The 19,280-nt window shown below is 40.8% G+C and overlaps 1 protein-coding gene across 7 annotated transcripts in view; it reads left to right on the top strand.

Annotated features, from left to right (window-relative positions):
• Positions 1-18,763, top strand: part of Cbx5 (chromobox 5) — a 44,525-nt gene extending 25,762 nt beyond the window's left edge. For all 7 annotated transcript variants that reach the window (XM_034517479.2, XM_034517477.2, XM_076912193.1 and 4 more), the window contains 3 exons: positions 4,837-5,023; positions 9,535-9,635; positions 10,646-18,763. In XM_034517479.2, coding sequence (XP_034373370.1) covers positions 4,837-5,023; positions 9,535-9,635; positions 10,646-10,796 — 439 coding nt within the window. In that variant the 3' untranslated portion in view covers positions 10,797-18,763. The remainder of the gene's footprint in view (positions 1-4,836; positions 5,024-9,534; positions 9,636-10,645) is intronic.
• Positions 18,764-19,280: the final 517 nt, after the last annotated feature.

Raw genomic sequence — 19,280 nt, 5'->3', positions numbered from 1 at the left:
TCCAGGGCAGTCTGATAGAAGCTATTCTTCAATTGAAGGTCTCTCTTCCCTGTAACCAAAATAGCTATCTCAGGTCTGCTCCTTATCAGTTTGACAAGCAAGCATATAATTGTTACAACGTGACCTTTATTGTCCTCAAGATTCATGTTAACATCTCAGTATAAAGAACAGTCCAGCCAGGGGGTGGTGGCGCACGCCTTTAATCCCAGCACTTGGGAGGCAGAGGCAGGTGGATTTCTGAGTTCGAGGCCAGCCTAGTCTACAGAGTGAGTTCCAGGACAGCCAGCACTACACAGAGAAACCCTGTCTCGAAAAAACAAAACAACAACAAAAAAAAAAAAACAAAAAAACAAAAAACAAAAAAAGAGAACAGTTCAAGGCAGGTGATGTCAGCACAAGCCTTTAGTCCCAGCACCTGGGAAGCTGAGGCAGATGGATCTCTGAGTTCAGGGTCAGCCTTGTGTACAGAGTAAGTTCCAGGACAGCCAAGGCTATATAGAGAAACCCTGTCTAGAAAAAAACGAACAAACAAACAAACCGAGAGAAAGAAAGAAAGAAAGAAAGAAAGAAAGAAAGAAAGAAAGAAAGAAAGAAAGAAAACAAACCACATACACAGTCCAACTTTAAAAATCTTACATTCTTTGAAAATTAAAAATTTCAATACTTTGAAAGTTAAAGGTCTTTTTTTTTTTATTGTATATGTATGAATATTTTCCTCGCATGTATGTCTGGGTCCTATATACATGTCTGGTGATGTGGTAAGCACACAGACTTTTAGATTCTGTGTTACTAGAATTACAGACAGTTGCAGGTGCAAGGAATTATACCTGGGTCCTCTGGAAGAGCAGCCAGTGCTCTTAACCACTGACTGACCCACCTTTCTAGCTTTGTTCATGTATCCTTAATACCCATTCCTGGCACAGTGGCATATACCTTTAATACCAGCACTCTGGAGGCAGATCTATAACTTTTAGGCCAGCCTGGTCTGTAGAGTGAGTTCCAGGACAACCTGAGCTGCATAGTAAGACTTTGTCTCAAAAAACAAAGATAAATAGACAGGCGGTGATGGCGCACACCTTTAGTCCCAGCACTTGGGAGGCAGAGGCAGGCAGATTTTTGAGTTCGAACCCAGCCTGGTCTACAGAGTGAGTTCCAGGACAGCCAGGGCTACACAGAGAAACCCTGTCTCAAAAACAAACAAACAAACAAAAAAAAAAAAAAAAACAAAGATAAATAAATAATAAGTCCAAGGTCTTATTTTTGGGCTTCTGTAAAATAAAAAACCAGTTAAATATTTCTATTCCTCAAGAATACAATCAGTGCATAAGAACTGGCCCTACTTAATTAAGAAAAAGCAAAATCCAGCTGTCTAGATCTAAGTCTGACATCTTGGACTTGCTCACCATGGGACTTGAACAGTCCTGCTTCTCTGGAGCTGCCAACAGCCACACACAATGCTTGTCTCCTAGGTTCAGGCTAGCTTTACTTCACACTTGCCATTGTCCTTGCATCTCCAGTGTTCTAGGGTTGCCACTGCAACTGAGGCTGCATTTTCATAGATGGCCTCTCTTTGTGATCTTTATCCCTGTCCCTTGGTACCAGACATCAAATGTTCTTCATGAGAGATCTGTCATGTCTTGAAAACCAGTACAGTGTGGGACACTTAAATATTACCAAGTTGTGCCAGCTTGATGTGCAGCCTTGGCCCCAATAGCTTGAACCATAGCTTCTGTGTGATGACCTGAGGAAATATTCCCCAGAAAACTGACTAGCAAAAGGTTCACTTCTACAGATTCTTAATCCAAAACGTCACACAAGCAATGCCAGTAAGTCTTGGTTTCCCTCTGAAACTCTTACAGGCCAGCACTGCTGGGCCATAAGACCCTAGCTAGATTTAATGTTAACAATTCTCCCTTAAGGTAACTGAAGATTATAAATGCTGTTTTTGTGGCTTACTGACTTATTTTTTGCTTTTGTGGTTCATTACAGGTTACAGGTGTGAAGCGCACAAACACACATGAAACCTGGTGCTCCCCTCTAACAGAGCTTTAGCTTTGCTTCTCAGTAGGGAAAGGGATGGATGGTAGTACAGTTGTTTCTTTGCAGGTACATTAGCTTTAATTCCACAAGATTGTTGTAGTTTTAATTTTCTAAAACCTGTGCTACAAAATTTGAAGATCAACTTTGAGAATATAAAAAACCTCAGACAGACATGATGGTTCATTCCTGTATTCTAGGTATTTGGAAGGCTGAGGCAAAAGAATTTCAGAGAGTTCAAGACCGGCCTGAGCTACATAGTAAGACTGTCTTTAAACTCAGAGAGAAGCTGAATATTGTGGCACGCACCGTCAGTCTCAGCCCTCCGAGGAGAGAATCTCTGTTAGAGGCTATTCTGATCTACCTAGCAAAGTTCCAGGCCAGCCACAGACCCTGGGTAAAAACAAAATAGAATAAAATAGAAGCCCACAGGGAAAACTGGGAGTGTGTTTCAGTTGGTAGAGTGCTTGCATGGGATACACAGCACTGGCTTGGGGCTCCAGTGCTGCATAAAAGAAGCATGGTGGCACATACCTGTGATCCCAGTATTCAGGAGGAAGGGTGAGGAGCTCAAAGTTATTCTTGACTACATAGAGAGTTTGAGCCCAGCTTGTACTACATGAGACCAAAAAGTTACTTTTCTCATCGTAGGGCTTTCTGTTTTGTGTTTTTGTTAAAGATTATTTTAGATTTCACATAAAACTTGGTGGTGACAGGAGATTAGGGTCTATCACATTTGAATTAATGCACTCCCAGCTTCTACTTACTAGAGTATATAAATATTCAAGACAATAGAAACTGGGAGGCATTATTGGGCATGATGGTGCACAACTTTAATCTCAGCATTTGGGAGGAAGAGGCAGGAGGATATCTGTGAGTTGTAGGAGGGCCCTACCTACTGTGCGCAGCACCACCCCTTAGGCTGGCGGGCCTGGGATATATAAGGAAGATGACAGCCATGCCTGCCTGGTAGTGCACACTTTCAATCTCAGCACTCCAGAGCCAAAGGCAGGCATATCTCTGGGAGTTCAAAGCCAGCCTGGTCTACGTAGTGAGTTCCAGGATATCTAGGACTGCATAAATACTATCTTAGAAACAGAAAAAGAAAGACTGGAGGTATGTGACTTACTAAGTTATCTATTCTTTTTGTATAGAATGTATTGTATATATAAAAATTATACTCTTCTGATAATTAAGCATTTAAATTTGGCCCTTTTTAATGGAGAAAAGCTGTGCTAGGGATTGAATCCATAGAGCCTTGCTTATGGCTGGACAAGTACTTTTACCACTGAGCTGTATCAGCTCTGGGTATCAGCTTCTAGACTGGGTTTGTTTTGTTGTTTTTAAAGCTTTAAATTTTTATTTATTTATTTATTTATTTATTTGGGCTTATTTTGTTTGTTTGGTTGTTTTTTTCAATGCAGGGTTTCTCTGTGTGGTCCTGGCTGCCCTGGAACTTCTGTAGACCAGGCTGGCCTTTGCCTTCTGAGTGCTGGGATTAAAGGTGGCTACCACCACCTGCTAATTTGTGTGTGTGTGTGTGTGTGTGTGTCTGTCTGTCTGTCTGTCTGTCTGTCTGTGTCTGTGGAGGTCACAAGGCATTAGATTCCCTGGAACTAGAGTTATAGATGTTCTGGTCCTCTGCAAGAGTAACAAGCACTCTTAACCATTGAGGCATCTCTCCAGCCCCCAAATTGGTAGTTTTAAATGGGTTTATTAAACTATAATTTATGTATCAAAGGAGTTACCTACTCCAAGCAGTGGTGGTACATGCCTTTAGTCCCAACACTGTCTTTTAATTCCAGCACTTGGGAAGCAGAGGCAGGCAGATATGTTGAGTTTGGGGCCAGCCTGGTCCATAGAGTAAGTTCCAAGACATCACTCATCCTAAAAAGAAAAAAAAAAAAGAAAAAAATTAACCCATTGAAATTATACAATTTGATGTTTGTTGTTTTGTTCTTTGAGACAAGGTTTTGTTTTGTTTTGTTTTTTGAGACAGAGCTTCTCATTATAGCTCTGGCTGTTCTGGAACCTATTGTGTAGGCCAGACTAGCTTTGAATTCAGAGATTGATGTGGTTTGTTACCATATGCCCATTACAGAACATTTCCTCAGTCTAATCTAAAATATATCTTCCAGGGTATGTCAAAGAAATGGAATTAGAAAGAAAACATATGTTTTCTTATAAACTCAGTATACTGTTTTTGAGATTTTTCTCAAGTTGTATTTTGTTTCTTTTTGTTGCTTACTATTCCATTTATACAGTTGCACCACATTTTTTATTCATCCATTCATCAGTTAATGAGCATTCGGGTTTGTTTTGGGGTTTTGGCTACTAAAATGTTGCTATAGGGTTATAGCTCAGAGGTGGAGCAGACAAAACCCCCTTGGTTTGGGGTTTGATCCCCAGTCCTGAAAAATAATACTGCTGCTATAATAATTCTTTGCATGACTTTGTGTGAACATAACTTTTTCCCACATCTCTTCAGTGAAAATTGAAGATCAAATTTGTTGGATTTCTTTTTCTCTTCGGAGCTCAAGATCAAACCTGTGGCATTCCATATGCTAGTGTATTACCATTGAACTATAACCTCAGCCTCTCGTTCAATCCCTGAGTACAGATTTCCTGTCCCTTCCCCACATGTCCTTTTTAAAACAAGCTTTAGCAATGACAACAGCTGAGGATGTAGTTTGCAAACACTTGGCAGTCTTAAGTTCTGCAGAGATGGAAAATGGGTAAAAATGCGGCATTATCCTTACCCTTCAGTCTTTTCTTTTTGTCTTTATTGTTACTGTCCAGGGAGCACAATACTTGGGAACCCGAGAAGAACTTGGATTGTCCTGAACTAATTTCTGAGTTTATGAAAAAGTATAAGAAGATGAAGGAGGGTGAAAACAACAAGCCCAGGGAGAAGTCAGAAGGAAACAAGAGGAAATCTAGTTTCTCCAACAGCGCTGATGATATTAAATCTAAAAAAAAGAGAGAGGTGAGCTTCCTGCTCCTGCCACTGTCCTCTTGCTACTGCTGTGCAAATGGGGGTTTAGTTATTTCTCTTCTAAGGATGGACCTTATGGTATATTGTTGAACAAAAGCTTGCAGGGAAGTGTGTTGATTAGCTACAGTGACCCCTTCTGGCTGAGTGAGAACTAGCGTAGTAATAATTGTATTTAAAGTGTGAAAACTAATATGAAATTCAACCCATTCTGTCTCATCCGTGAATAGAAATGTGTATGAATGTGTGTCTTGTGTGTGGGTGCCCAAGGAGGCCAGAAGGTGTTGGATTCCCTGTAGGTAGTTGTGAGCTCCCTAAAGTGAGTGCTGGGAATCAAACTTAGGACCTCTAGAAGAACAGCAAGCTCTCTTAGCCACTGAGCCAAGAGGAAGATACTTCTGATTTTCTTCTTTTTAAAGAAAGAAAAGTTGCTAAGGAGTTGGCACAGGAGTAAAGGTGCTTGTTGCCAAGCCTGAAAACCTGAGTTTAAATCCTACCCCTCATATTATAGGATAAAACTGACTCCTTAAGTTGACCTTTGACCCCTGAATGTACCTGCTCACCTGAATACACTAATAATAATAACTAACATTTAAAAAAAAAACTTTAAATGTATACTGCTTCACTATGTTGTCTTTTGTTCCAATAACTTTTTTAATCTTATATATTATTTTTATGTGATATGTGTATAGTTTACATACTTGTTAGTATGTATATACACATGAGTGCTAGTGCATGTACACATATGTACACATTTATATGTATGTGAAGACCAGAGATCAAAGTCGGATGTCTTTCTTTTTGTTCTTTCTTTCTTTCTTTCTTTCTTTCTTTCTTTCTTTCTTTCTTTCTTTGTTGTTGTTTTTGTTTCTGTTGTTGATATTTGAGACAGTGTTCCATGTGTCTTAAACTTCTTGTGCTCCTACCTCAACCTCCCAAGTACTGAGACAGTAGGCCTGTGGTATTGTTTTATGCTGTGCTAGGGATTGAACTCAGGACTTGCTGCATATTAAACGAGAACTCTGCCAACCAAAATGAGGAGCCCAGCCCCTCTCTTGTTTAGAGGCAAAGCTCATGCTTTATAAGTTGTCTGACCCTAAACTCACAATGTATTTCTGGCTTGCCTGGAGCTTCCACTTCTGCCTTGGGCTCCTGATTGGTGGGATTTTAGGCATATGCCTAAATAGCACATCATTCCTGGCTATTTTCACTAATTTTTATTTTAACTATATACTCTAAAGAAGAAAATAATTTTCATCTTCTTTCATGTGTTTATTGTTTAGTTTGGAAACTAATTATGAAGTTTAGTTTGACTCAGTTGCTTTTATATGATTTTTAGATTGAAGGTAGTAACATAAACACCATATTGCCCCCCTTTTTTCTTTTGCATGTTTGCTGTGTGCATATGTCACACAAACACTCTACCTCTCCAGCTTTCCCACTTTCCATTTACTTCAGGGTTATGAAACCTATGTACTTAAAATTTAATAAAATATAAGTGTAAGTCCATATAGCATCCCTGAACTAATTCCCTATTTATGTTATACTTAGATGCCCATTTTTCTATACTGATACTCCCAACTGTGACTACACCTCAGAACCAACCATAAGGTCTTTAAAAAATAAAAACTCTAGTACCCAAGATGAACCTTACATCACTTATGAGAGTTTTTGTGGGTAAACTGAGGCATTGGGATTTTATTTTATTATATATATATATATATTTTTTTTTTTTTTTTTTTTTGGTTTTTTTTTTTTTTGGTTTTTTGAGACAGGGTTTCTCTGTGTAGCTCTGGCTGTCCTGGAACTCACTCTGTAGACCAGGCTGGCCTCAAACTCAGAAATCCACCTGCCTCTGCCTCCCAGGCGCCAGGATTAAAGGTGTGTGCCACCACCGCCCGGGCGCATTGGGATTTTATAAAGGTTGTATGTCATTCTTGGACTCTATGGAGGCTGCTCCTGACTTCTTTCTCTTGTTAATTTTATTTTTACAACTTGTTTGTTTGTTTGTTTGTTTAAAAGACAAGGTCTCTTTGTGTAGTCATGGCTGTCCTGGAGCTTGCTATATAGACCTGGCTGATCTCTAATTGACAGAGATCTTCTTGTATTTGCCTTCTGAGCACTGGGATTAAAGGCAAAGGCCAGCATGTGCTGTAACCTATGCCATGTTTTGATTATGATAAACTGTATTGATAAGGAATTTAAGGAAGGAACACTTTTCATTTTCTGAGGACTTTTTGTTTGTTTGTTTGGGGGTTTGTTTGTTTGTTTGAGATAGGGTCTCAAACAATGCATGAGCCTTGGCTGGCCTAAAACTAACTATGTAGACCATGGTGGTCTCAAATTCTGTCTCTGCCTCCTAATCTCCCTTCACCCTTTTTAAATTTTATTTATATATTTTAATATATTTTATTATTTTGCATGTGTATGAGCATGCATGCAACTGTACATGTGTGGAGGATAGAGAACAACTTGCAAAAATCAGTTGCCTTTTTCCACCAGGTTGGAACTTTAGGCTTGGTGGTAGTCACCTTTTGTTTTGTTTTTGTTAACCTTTTGTATTTTGGCTTTTGTCATTTGGTTTATTTCTAGTTAAAGTAGCAGATAACACAACCAAAGACTTTTAAAGATTTATTTATTTATTTATTTATTTCATATGAGTACATTGTAGCTGTCTTCAGACACACCAGAAGAGGTCATGGGATTTCATTATAGATAGTTGTGAGGCACCAAGTGGTTGCTGGGAATTGAACTCAGGGCCTCTAGAAGAGCAGTCAGTGCTCTTAACTACTGAGCTATCTCTCCAGCCCCACAACCAAAGACTTTTAACTATGTATTTGTAAGAGATAGTAAACATTTCTTCAACTTAGGGTCTTTGTTCTTTTAAAGGCAGTAATCTGGCTTTGAGTCCCTGGCCACTTCAGAGGGCTTCTTGTCTAGGTTCTGGAGCTGCTGACCTTGAAAACAACCTCCAGACATCCTTTACATCATAATGTTTGTCTGGGGCCCTTGATAGCATTTTCAGCAATACCAGCAGCTGTCAGGTAGACAGCTGGCATGATAGTAGTAGTTGTGTGTTTTCAAAGTATGGGGAGATTGCCTTCTTTTTAGACCACTGCAGAAGAAATTTCTTAGTCGGTTTTATGCCTGATTTAAGATTACTGCCTGTGATGATCTTAGTGTTTTTCCTTGCCTCGGCTCCTTTCAGCAGCTTGAACATTCTTTTTCCATTTCCCTCCCTATGTAGCAGACTGTTTCCAGCTGCCAGAGATGATGTATGACTTAGTCCCTGTGCCAGCATTCCAGCTGTGAGCAGCTGTGTTTGCATCTGGGAACCAATTTCCCTTAATGTCCCAAAGAGGTTGTGTCTTAAAGAGCCAGTGTCTTCCCATTGACCCATGGCTAGGATTTCCTTCCTGTTGTGGGTTCTAGTATCTTTGGGGACCACCAGGAACATGCAGATTTTTGTGTATCTATTTCAAAATAATGTGTTTGTTTTGTGTTTGCTCCTTGGTTTGGGGGGGGGGGGGACCGGTCAGGGAATATGTGGGAATTGATATTCTCCATACACCATGTGAGTCCCAGGGATCAAACTCAGGTTGTTGAGCTTGTCTACAAGCCCTTTTGCCCACTGAGCCATCTCACTGGCCTTCTTTTGTATCTCAAAGGCAAATGTGGTTCATATGGTAAATCGTAAGTTTTCTTTGTGTTGCTATGAATGAGTGTTATCTCTTGTAAATTTTAGGAAATTTATGATGTGTATAAATTAGACTTTTGTTCTGACCACTGCCCTTACACCTGGATCAGCCAGAAACCACATCCCAACACTCTTTTCACGAGTTACCAGTTCAGTTGTTCAGTCTCAGACCAGTCCCAATTAATGTTAATATCGTGTCTGAGCAGACCAGAGAGGCTCCTCTCTCAAGTTATATGCAAATTAGTGTTTGTGATCTTTGAAATTTGCCCTTTTTAGAATATTGGTCTTGCATTCTTCTTACCTCTGTTTTACAATATAGATGACTGAAATATTAAAACTGTTGGTCACTATTAAGATAAATTAAAAGTCTAAAAGGATATGGTTGAGAAAGCATATCTGAAGTTCAGAGAGTGAAAATGAGCCTGTTTGGTGTCTGAGAAGCAACAGTAAAGGGTCTGCTTGCAGTGCTGAAGAGATTGAGTGGGTTACAGGGGTGGAGTGCCCAGGTGATCCTCCTGAGACTCACAGGATGCTAAAGACTTGTGGAGGTCCCTCCTTAATCATTTAAGGAGTACCAGGAAAGATGACTACATCTTACTGCAGAAATATCTCTTAAAATTGCTGTTCCTGATTGGCCTAGTTTGGTATTATATTTCTTGAGTTATAAGGATTTTTCTGAACTAATACAAATGATACCAGGTGATATTAACAAAGGCTGTGATTTGTTGTTCTGAAAAACAGGGTTTTTGTTTTGTTTTGTTTTGTTTTTTATTTCTACAAACTCTAATCTCTCCTGTTCTATTTATAGCAAAGCAATGATATTGCTCGGGGCTTTGAGAGAGGATTGGAACCAGAAAAGATCATTGGGGCAACAGATTCCTGTGGCGACTTAATGTTCTTAATGAAATGGTGAGACGAATTGTGCTTCACTTTACAGTTGTGTTTTTGCTACGAAGAAGAGTGTAAAATTGAGAATTCCTAAATTTCTTAACCAACTCCAGTGTCAGTATTAAGTGGGAATTAATGGTTCAGAATGAAGTTGTGACATTCTCAAGCTTTGGTATTATTGTGTTATAGTAACCATATTTGGGTAAAAAAAAAAAATTGGGGTAAAAAGAATGTATTACTACTACCTAAATATCTGTTTGTATAGAACTGAATCATTTGGTATAAGATCATGAGCCTATGACTATGGGGTAAGAGCTAAGTGAAGCTTCTTACATCACTGAGGGTCAGGGTCACCAAATGATGTGTAAAAGAGAAATTAATTTCAACAAAAGGCATCAAACTTAATGCTAAATAAAGCACAAATTACTTTATCAGAGGTAGTGACTTATAGAAGAAGTGGAATACTTCCCCATCCTTCCACCCTCCTTTCCTGACATGATCTCATGTAGCTCAAGCTGTCCTTAAACTCAATATGTAGTCCAGGATATTGAGCTCATTCACCTGTCCTTATCTCCCTAGGGCTGGAGTTACAGAGTTAAAGGCATGTACTCACCATACCTGGCTGGTTTTCTTCCTCTCCCCTATTTCCTTCCCTTTTAAGATTTATTTCTTATTTCATTTTATTCTACGTGTATGTGTTATGTGTGTGTGTGTGTGTATACACACACACACACACACCATGTCTGTGTAGTGCAGAGGCATTGGATCCCCTGGAACTGACATTACAGGCAGTTGTTCGGCACTGTATAGGTGCTGGGAACTGAGTCTGGGTCCTCTGCAAGAACAGCCATCTATCTCTTTGGCTCTTTTATGTTAAAGATCAAATACAGAGGCTTCCCCACTGAAGTATATCTCTAGCCCTATAAAGACACTTTTTACTTTGAGATCAAACCAGCTAACCTCAGATAGTGGTACTGTCAGACTGTCCCCGTCTCATGTCTCCTTCTAAGTTTTATACTCTTTCTTTCCAGGAAAGACACAGATGAAGCTGATCTGGTTCTTGCAAAAGAAGCTAATGTGAAATGTCCACAAATTGTGATAGCATTTTATGAAGAGAGACTGACGTGGCATGCATATCCAGAGGATGCGGAAAACAAAGAAAAAGAAAGCGCAAAGAGCTAAAGGAGGAGGCAGTCCCTGTCATTTCTCTTTGTATATAACACCTTCATCTTCCTGCCTCTTCTCTTCTCCCAGCCCCTTTCAATTCTAAACACATCCATAAAGATAATGTGCTTATCACTGTGCTCCACGGGAGAGACGTTGGTGTTGGTTCTCTTGTAATATAATTGATGATCTGATTCCTGAGTGTAGCTCTGTGAAAGTCAGGCATTACATCATTTACATGCTGTGTGGTTCCCATAGTGGTCCCTTTCACCCTGATCTTTTCCTTCTGTTCCCCTGTAACTTTTTAATCACCTTAGAGTCATGATCTTTGGGGTTGGTTGGTTTGGAGGGATTTTATTATAATGACGATGACTTCAGTTTCTTGATTATTATTAGAATATATTGATGACCAGCTGGACTTTGTTTTGACATAGAAAGGATGTTGTCCATCTTTTAGAATGCTAATAGCAGCAGCCTACCTGTTGTGTTTTTTCCAATCTCATTTAGCTCTGCCAGGAGAATACAGGGTCCCTGGTGTGGTCTTCTGGGCCACTCCTTCCTGACTATCCTCACCTACACTCCCATAACAACCCAGTTCTCTTGAGGGCTTGAAACTTTATATTTAAACCTATCAAGGCACTCTGTTTAGCCCTCACACTTCTTTGGCCTTGTTACTTTCAATCCCTGATTCTGCTTCTATAAAGTGGTATCAATTTGTTATTAAATGACAAGATTAATTGTGGAGTCTATAAGCTGTAGTGCAGGAAGATAATAGGACAGGGCTGGGTACATTGTCTGTGGTATCACTTGGTATGTATGTATTCTTTTCTTCATCCCTCATGTTTAGATGGTATTTATGTAGGTGTGAGTGATTGCCAAGGTGCTGGGCACCCTCTAACTCTGCCAACTTTTATGGCCTCCCAAAGCATTCCTGTACCAAAGAGGCTTCAGCAGATCCACGCCATTCCCTTCCTTCCGTGCCATTATTTTAAGTTGGGAATTGTTAGAGAAGAGCCACTAGCCACAGTGTCATCAGTGTTTAAATCCTCACAGCAGTGATGCTGTTTAATTTTACTGCCTCATGGCTTGTGGATTTGCCGACACGTCCTCAGAGTATTAATCTTCCTTCCCTCTCCACCCTCAGACTTTCAGTTGTAGCTTATTTTAAAAACTATTTTCATGGAAGACTTGCCTCAGAAACCGAGAGGTCTTGACAGAACCTTCTCTTACAACAAACTACTTCCTTTTTGGTTTACTCTTGCTTTGCTATTATTTCTGCTCCTATTCTACTTTTTTGTTTCCTGAAAAATGCCCATCTTCTCTTCATTTCTTCTTGTATAGTTGAGGAGGCTGGTGAATCAGGACTAAAAGTAAGGAAATAACAGGGTTTGGAGCTGAGCACTTTTGTTCCGGCTCCAAAGCTGAGGAAAAAGGATAAATGCTGAGGTAGCCTTAATGCTAGACTTCATCAGCTATTGAGGCTGTTTTTGTTGTTGCTTTTGATTTTTAAAACATAGCTGTCTGGGCTGGAGCATCCAGCCATTTCTAGATCATTCATAGTAATGAGAGGAACGGATGGAGTGCTCCAATCCACAGATGAGCCAAGTAATATGCAAATCCTAGACCCATTCATAGCATTTGTTAACATTGCTTTTCTGCTCAGCTGCTGATTGAGTTCTGTGTTCTTGAATAAATTATGTCAACGATTATACTGCACAGTTGAGAAGACAGCTGTTACTGCAGTGACATGGCAGACAGACAGTGAAGCTTTGCCTTAAGTCAGCCTGGAAGAACCTGTGAATGGTAATGTGGTAGGGGAAGAGCACCTAACCCTTACCTCACATGGGTGAGCATTGCTCTCTGTAGTCCATTGTTGTCTGAAGACATTAGAGGCAAGATCAAATGCTGGATATGTGACCATTGTTTGTATTTCACGTGATGAAGTGAAGGATGGTTAGAGAGCAGTGTGTCCTTCAGGCAACCAAGGCTAGTAGTAATTAGGGCAGATAAAAGTGGCACAGAAGTAGCCAGAGCTCTGAGTATCTTAGTCTCTTGATCAGCAACTAGAGGAAAAGACAACCTACTGAGTAGTCAGGTATAGTGGGCATGTAAATTTCAGTGGCCGTATTTTTTAAAGCAAAATCTTAGCCTGTGGGAAAACATAACAATGATATTTGATACTAAGATTAGTCCTAAGAAGGCAAACCTGGTGGCTTAAGTAGTCAGTCCCAGACCGATAAAGGGGTACTATATGTTCAAGGCCTGTTGGGGAACTTAGTGAGACCCTGTCTCAAGATAAAAAAATGAAAGGATCAAGGTATCAAAACACCCTTCTTCTTAGTGCTTTTCCTGGTTATATATAGAAATAGGGAACTGGATTCCAGTATTATCTTCACTCAGTGTGAAGAAGCCAGACACCCATCTGTGCCTCCAGCATGTGTTGTGCCAAGTAGCTTGTTTCTGGTGGAGAATTGCAGGCTTGAACAGAAGTGTTTCCTAGAGCTATCTTCCCTCTAAAGAGTTCACGGCCAAAGGTGAAATACTCCTAAACACTTGACTGTATTCTCCTGTGTTAATCCTCTTTCAGAACTACTTTTGTGGTACTAGGAATTGAACCTAGGGCTAGCTTAGACATGCCAGTCAAGTGCTGTGCCACTGAACTGACATCTTTATCTGCCCCCTGCCCCTCCCCTGCCACACATACCATTTTGTTGTTGTTCTAAAGACTTTAGTCTCTGATACCAGGTTAGCCTCAACTTGCTTTATAGCCAAGTTGAAATTTTTTTTTTTTTTAATTTATTTGAGTACACTGTAGCTGGCTGTCTTCAGACACACCAAAAGAGGGCATTGAATCTCATTACAGATAGTTGGGAGCTATCATGTGGTTGCTGGGAATTGAACTAAGGACCTCTGGAAGAACAGTAAGTGTTCTTAACCACTGAGGCATCTCTCCAGCCCTGCCTCTTGATCTCTTGTCTCTATCTCCCAATCTCTAGGATTATAGGTGTGTGCCACTGTATCTGGCTCTTAGCTCCTTCTTTTATATTGAGACTGGACCATCAAAATTACCTATACTAGGCAGGTATAGTGTAATACACCTTTAATTCCAGCATTTAGGAGGCAGAAGTAAATGAATTTTAATTGGAGGCCAGCCTGGTCTATATAGTGAATTCTAGGCCAGCCAGACCTGTATAGATCCTGTTGCAAAAGGAAAATAAGAAAAGGTTACCCAGATTGGCCTTGAATTTAGGATCTTTTTGTATCAGTTGTGTGCCACTATGCCTGACTCAAAATGTCTTTTTAAAGTTATTATGTATATGAGATTTCTGCCTGCATGTATGTCTGTGCACCATGTGCATGCCTGGTTCCCTAGGAGACCAGAAGGTCTCATATCCTTTGGGATAGGAGTGAGCCACTATGTGAGTGTTGAGAATCAAATCTTGGTTCTCTGGAAGATTAGTCAGTGCTCTTAACTGCTGGGCCATCTCCGACCCTTCAAAACATCTTTCTAATGCTGAATTTCTTTCTTTCCCCTCCCTCCCCCTTTCTGTTTAGTTCTGGCTGTTTCTTGCTGGCTTTACCCTCTAATGCTCATGTTTTGCTAGCTTTACACAAAAGCAGAGGTGAACTGGGTGATCAATCAACTTTATACATTGTGCTGTTCACATTTCTACAACTTTAGCATACATCAATATTTTCATTCAACAAACATTTTTGGCTTAGGATACAAAGTTTAAACTCCCTTGCTAGAGAACTTTGATAGTGGTATGGGGTGAGTTGATCATTATTGTTTTGTATAATGAATACTACACATGTATATAAATTACTGGTCTGGGGCAGCAAATATACAGAAGGATGAGTCTTTAGTGGGTAGTTAGTTCAGTGGTTGAGTGCTGGTGGGGAATCTACGAAGCCCTGGGTTCCCACAGTAGAAAAAATCTGCAGTAGACGGGTGCCATTAACTGGTTCATCTGTGGGAAAGACCTGTGGTCTTGGATGAACTGAGTTACCTGGCCATGGGGAGCATTGCAGAAAATAAAGCTAGAAATTCTGTCATTACCAAGAGTGCAGATGAGTGAGCATGAGAACCATCTGGTTTAGACTCTGCCAAAGCATTCATGACTGTATTAGTATTGTCCGTGCTGAAGGTCTCGTTGTATATGGTGGTATTATGGGTCTATATATTTCTTCTTTGTGGGCATTTTAGCAAGTTGCTCACACTGTTCAATTTCTCACCCTTGAGGAGAAGTCAACATTAGTCTGGCTTTAAAGCCCAAAACATACCATCCAATGACAGACTTTGTTAGAGCAAAGCTTAGAAGTCAGCTAATATCTGAATGTCTGCCTTTGGGTCACCTGGGTCTCGGTGCCAGGGAGTAAGCAGCTCCTGTGTCACTTATATCAAAAACCTTTCACAGGAATACTGTGTTGTGCGTGATGCCCTTCCCGGATAAGAAACAGTCTGGTTTTTAGGTTCTCATTCTGACTTTTGAGAGCATAAGACAAAGATCTTAGCTCTACTTGGATAATTGACTGACTTTAGAAGTCAGAATTCCCAGGAATTTAACTAACTCTCTAGAAGGTTAAAATGTGAAGTTTCTTGTTTGTTTTTTTGCTTATACTGAATATTTTGAATTTTAATCTACCTCGTCTCATTGTTTGTAGTTACTTCTGTCATTTCCACCTGAGCGTCAAGCTTGACTTCGGTGGTTGTCTAAAATGGGGTCTTTCCTGTTCGGTGACAGTTTATTCTCTTGCCTTTCCTCTTGGCCCTCATTTCACCTAACATCATCTCTTATTGCTCCTGTCAGAAATATGTTTTAAAGTCTTATGGGAAAAAGTGGTTCACCAGTGCTGTTTGTCTCTGAGGTCAGTGAGAGAAGGAGTTAAAATTTAGTGGTGGAGGAAGGGCAGATCCTGCACTGGAGGCAAAAGCTGACAAGGAAGGAGTCATTAATTAAAGACAATTTCAAAGTCAACTGATTGTGATCATTAATGTCACAATAGATCAAAACCTAATTATCACAGCCTAGGTAAGAGTCATCAGTATTAATCGGAAAATCTAATAGGAAACTATTACCAAGAAATTAGGCCAAATTGAATGCAATGAACTTTTTTATCATCTTTTTTTGGTAATGTTCTTGGCGTTGGCAACTGTGACCGTAATAGTTGGGTCCAATCCCAGATTGCTAATTTCACTTTCAAAGAGCCTTTTTTTTTTTTTTTTTTTTTTTTTGCAAGCCTGGCCCTAGTGCTTACAGTCCTCCTGTCTCAGCCTTGAGCACTGGGATTATGAGGGGTTACATGCATTTGTGTTTGTGTGTGTGGGTAGGGGAGAATTAAACTCAGGACCTTGTACATTTTAGACAAGTGCTCTACCACTGAGTTGTATTCCTAGCTCAAAGAGTGTTTTGTTTGTTAGGGAAGTTTCCAGACAGACTGAATCTGAGCTGGCATTGCTGAAACACCAACCTTGAGTTTTCTCATCATCTGGATTTGTCCAGTCTAATCAGATCATTGGAATATATACATATATATTAAAGTCGTAGAGTGTCCCTGGTGAGCATTGTTGCTGTATCATCTGTTGAGTGCTTGTATATAACGTCTGTACTGGTTGCTGTGAAGGCTGTAGGAGGAAGACAGTGTCCTGCTTTGAAATTCTTTGAAAACTAAAAACGTAGTTTCCTTGTGTGACAACATGGTCAAGATGCAACTCAGTGTTTTCCAGTTTCCAGTAGCATTAGGGTTTGATCCTAAACTAGCTTGGCAGTGCCCCCAACCCCAATAGTTTTGAGATAGGAACAAAATGATTTCCCACTGGAATTCCAAGGGATGAAGAAGGCATCTTTGTTTCTGTTTTTCTTTCTGTGTTTAAAGTTATATCTCTGGTAGTAGTAGAAGCCATCAGTATGTCCTTAAGATGTTTGTAAAGATGCCACCACCTCTGGGTAAGATGAGTCAGGCTGGGGCAAAGTTACTGTCCTTTGGGTGTCACAGGAGGAATGCCAGGCAGTAGTAGAGGGAATTGTGCCTCGGAGTCTACACTGTGCCCTGCAGCCCTGCTGCACTCAGGTACTCAGTGCTCATCTTACTTAGGAGGCCGTGATGCTTTCTTGACCTTGGGAACCTAGATTACCCAATAGAAGACTGAGAATCAGTGTCTTTGTTTGTTTTTGTTTTGTTTTTTCAAGACAGGGTTTCTGTGTAGCCATGGATGTCCTGGAACTTGCTCTGTTGACCAGGCTGGCCTCAAATTCAGAGATCTGCCTGCCCCTGCCTCCCAAGTGCTGGGATCAAACGTGTGCGCCATCACTGCCCTGCTAGCCCTTCACTTCTTAAGTGAGTCTTAAGTTGTTTAAAATGCAACTTAATTTTCAAAATGGCACTAAGGCGGTTTGTCCAGCCTCGGGTTACTCCAGGTGAGCAGCAACCTTCAATTAACAGTGCGTTTACTGAACTCATCTGCTGCAGTGAGGTGGCTGAAGTGAGATGTTCTAGTGCATACTTCTGTACTAGCCTCCCTACTTGGTTTCAATGGCAGACCTTGGGCAAGTCTTTCCTTTCAATGCCTCAGTTCCCCATCTGTCAAATGGGGTGATAATACTGACCTACCTCATGGGGTGTTGTGAGGCATTACAGATCAGAGCTGATGAACTCCTCTAGGGTACCTTGAGTTGAAGTTTTTTAGCCCTCACTGAGCTATTTCCAAGTTTGGAAGTACTTAGTGACCTTGGCGAGTTTCTGTCTCTCCACCCCTTACCCCTCATCAAAGCTGCTAGTTCAGATGTTGACAGTGTTTTATGGATGTTGGAGTCTTGTGTGAGGGGAGGCACTTGTGGGTTCTGGGTCTTGCATCACAAAAGGTACTAAAAATTCAAGAGCCTCGGGTTAGGGAATCTTGAGGCAGGAGTGCTACCACTTGTCTTTCTCTGCAGGTTGGGAGTTAAGGTCCTACTCTCATGAACTTAACCACTTCTGACTGTTGTGGAAGCAAAGGGACACTCAGTAGTGTAGATTGATGTTGTTGCTTTCATTTTCCAGGCTGATCCTGAACCCTTCATGCTCCTATGCCTCTGCCCACTCATAGAAGCTCAAACAACATATCCCTCCCTTCCCCCACCAAAAAGAGCTACATTGGATTTTTTTTTTCCTAGAAATAGGTGTAACATTTCAGAATTGAACATTGGTCCTCAAGTCTTCTTGCAGTTCACTGTGTGTGGAATCTGTCACCTCTTTTCAGTGTCCACTGTCTGACCCACTGAGGACATCTTGGACACTTGTTTGCCCACTTAAGAGTTCAAGAGCCTTACTTGCTCTGTCTCAGTATGGGGGCTAAGGCATCCTGAAGCTCTTCATGATAGGTTTTCTTTTCCCTTACTTGACCTTGTATTGGTACCCATGAAAAAGCACAAGGTTCTAGCTCCCTGGAGGTACACACTCCAGTTCTGTTAGGCATACTCTTCTCCTACCAGGGATCCTAGAGGGTTCTCTGGAGGATGGGAAAGGAGCAGTCTCATGTCCTGCCAAGTAGTAGCCAGCAGTTGCCTTACCCCTGCCTGCTGTCCATGTTCCCACTTTCTCATGGGAGAGGACCTTCAGAGGCCCTAGAGGCTGGGTTTTTCTCAGCACTGTACCATTCTGAGTAGGAAGCAGGTCACACCTTGTAGCTAGATGTCTAAATAGAAGTGAGACATTGAATTCTCTGTGGACTTTTGGTTTGTGGGGGAGTTTTGGTTGTGTTTCTTGGTTCAATTTCAGCCAAACTCGTCTGCTTTTGATTTCTTTAAAGGATAAGTGGTCTATCTATCTATCTATCTATCTATCTTACATGTATGTTTGCATTTTAAGTGTGAATGTTTTGAAAAAACAGACATGTCTTTCTACAACTGATATCCAATTCAGACATCATTCTCTCCCCCCCTTCCACCCTCTTTTCCCTCTTTTCATACTCTTGTATTGGTTCTAATAAACAATTGCTTTTCAAATATGGATCTTGAGTGGTAGTTTGAAGAGCTGGGTCTATAAACCTTTTAAATTTGGGTCCTGAAGTGTTAGCCAGTAGTCATACATTTCTGCCATTCCCTCTTTCAGTGCTGAGCATCAAACCTTGTGCATGTTAAGCAAGCATTCACTCACTGAGCTGACTTCAGCCAGCCAGCCAGCCAGCCAGCCAGCCAGCCAGCCAGCCAGCCAGCCATTCCATTCCATTTCTGAAGCATTTGTGAAAGAAAAGAAGAGAGAAGTGGCTGCTGCTACGTTCTTTAGGCATTTGTTGGTTCCAATTTTCTACAAACAACCACAGGGTGGCGCCAACCCTGGGGAATAAGCCTGTGCCTGCTGTGACCCTGAGCTGAGTCAGTTTATTTGCCTTAGTTTCCCTGCTCTTCCAGCTCTCAATAGACAGTTCAGAAAATAAAGGAGCACCAGGTGCTCTTCACCAATAAAGTACATGAAGCAAAGTGTAAGGCTTACAAAGCCCAATATGGTTACCCTGTAACTGTA

The sequence above is a fragment of the Arvicanthis niloticus genome, chromosome 13, assembly GCF_011762505.2.
Source record: "Arvicanthis niloticus isolate mArvNil1 chromosome 13, mArvNil1.pat.X, whole genome shotgun sequence".
Taxonomy (NCBI): Eukaryota; Metazoa; Chordata; class Mammalia; order Rodentia; family Muridae; genus Arvicanthis; species Arvicanthis niloticus.
Note: the sequence above shows the minus strand (reverse complement) of the source record. Positions and strands in the feature narration are given on the sequence as shown.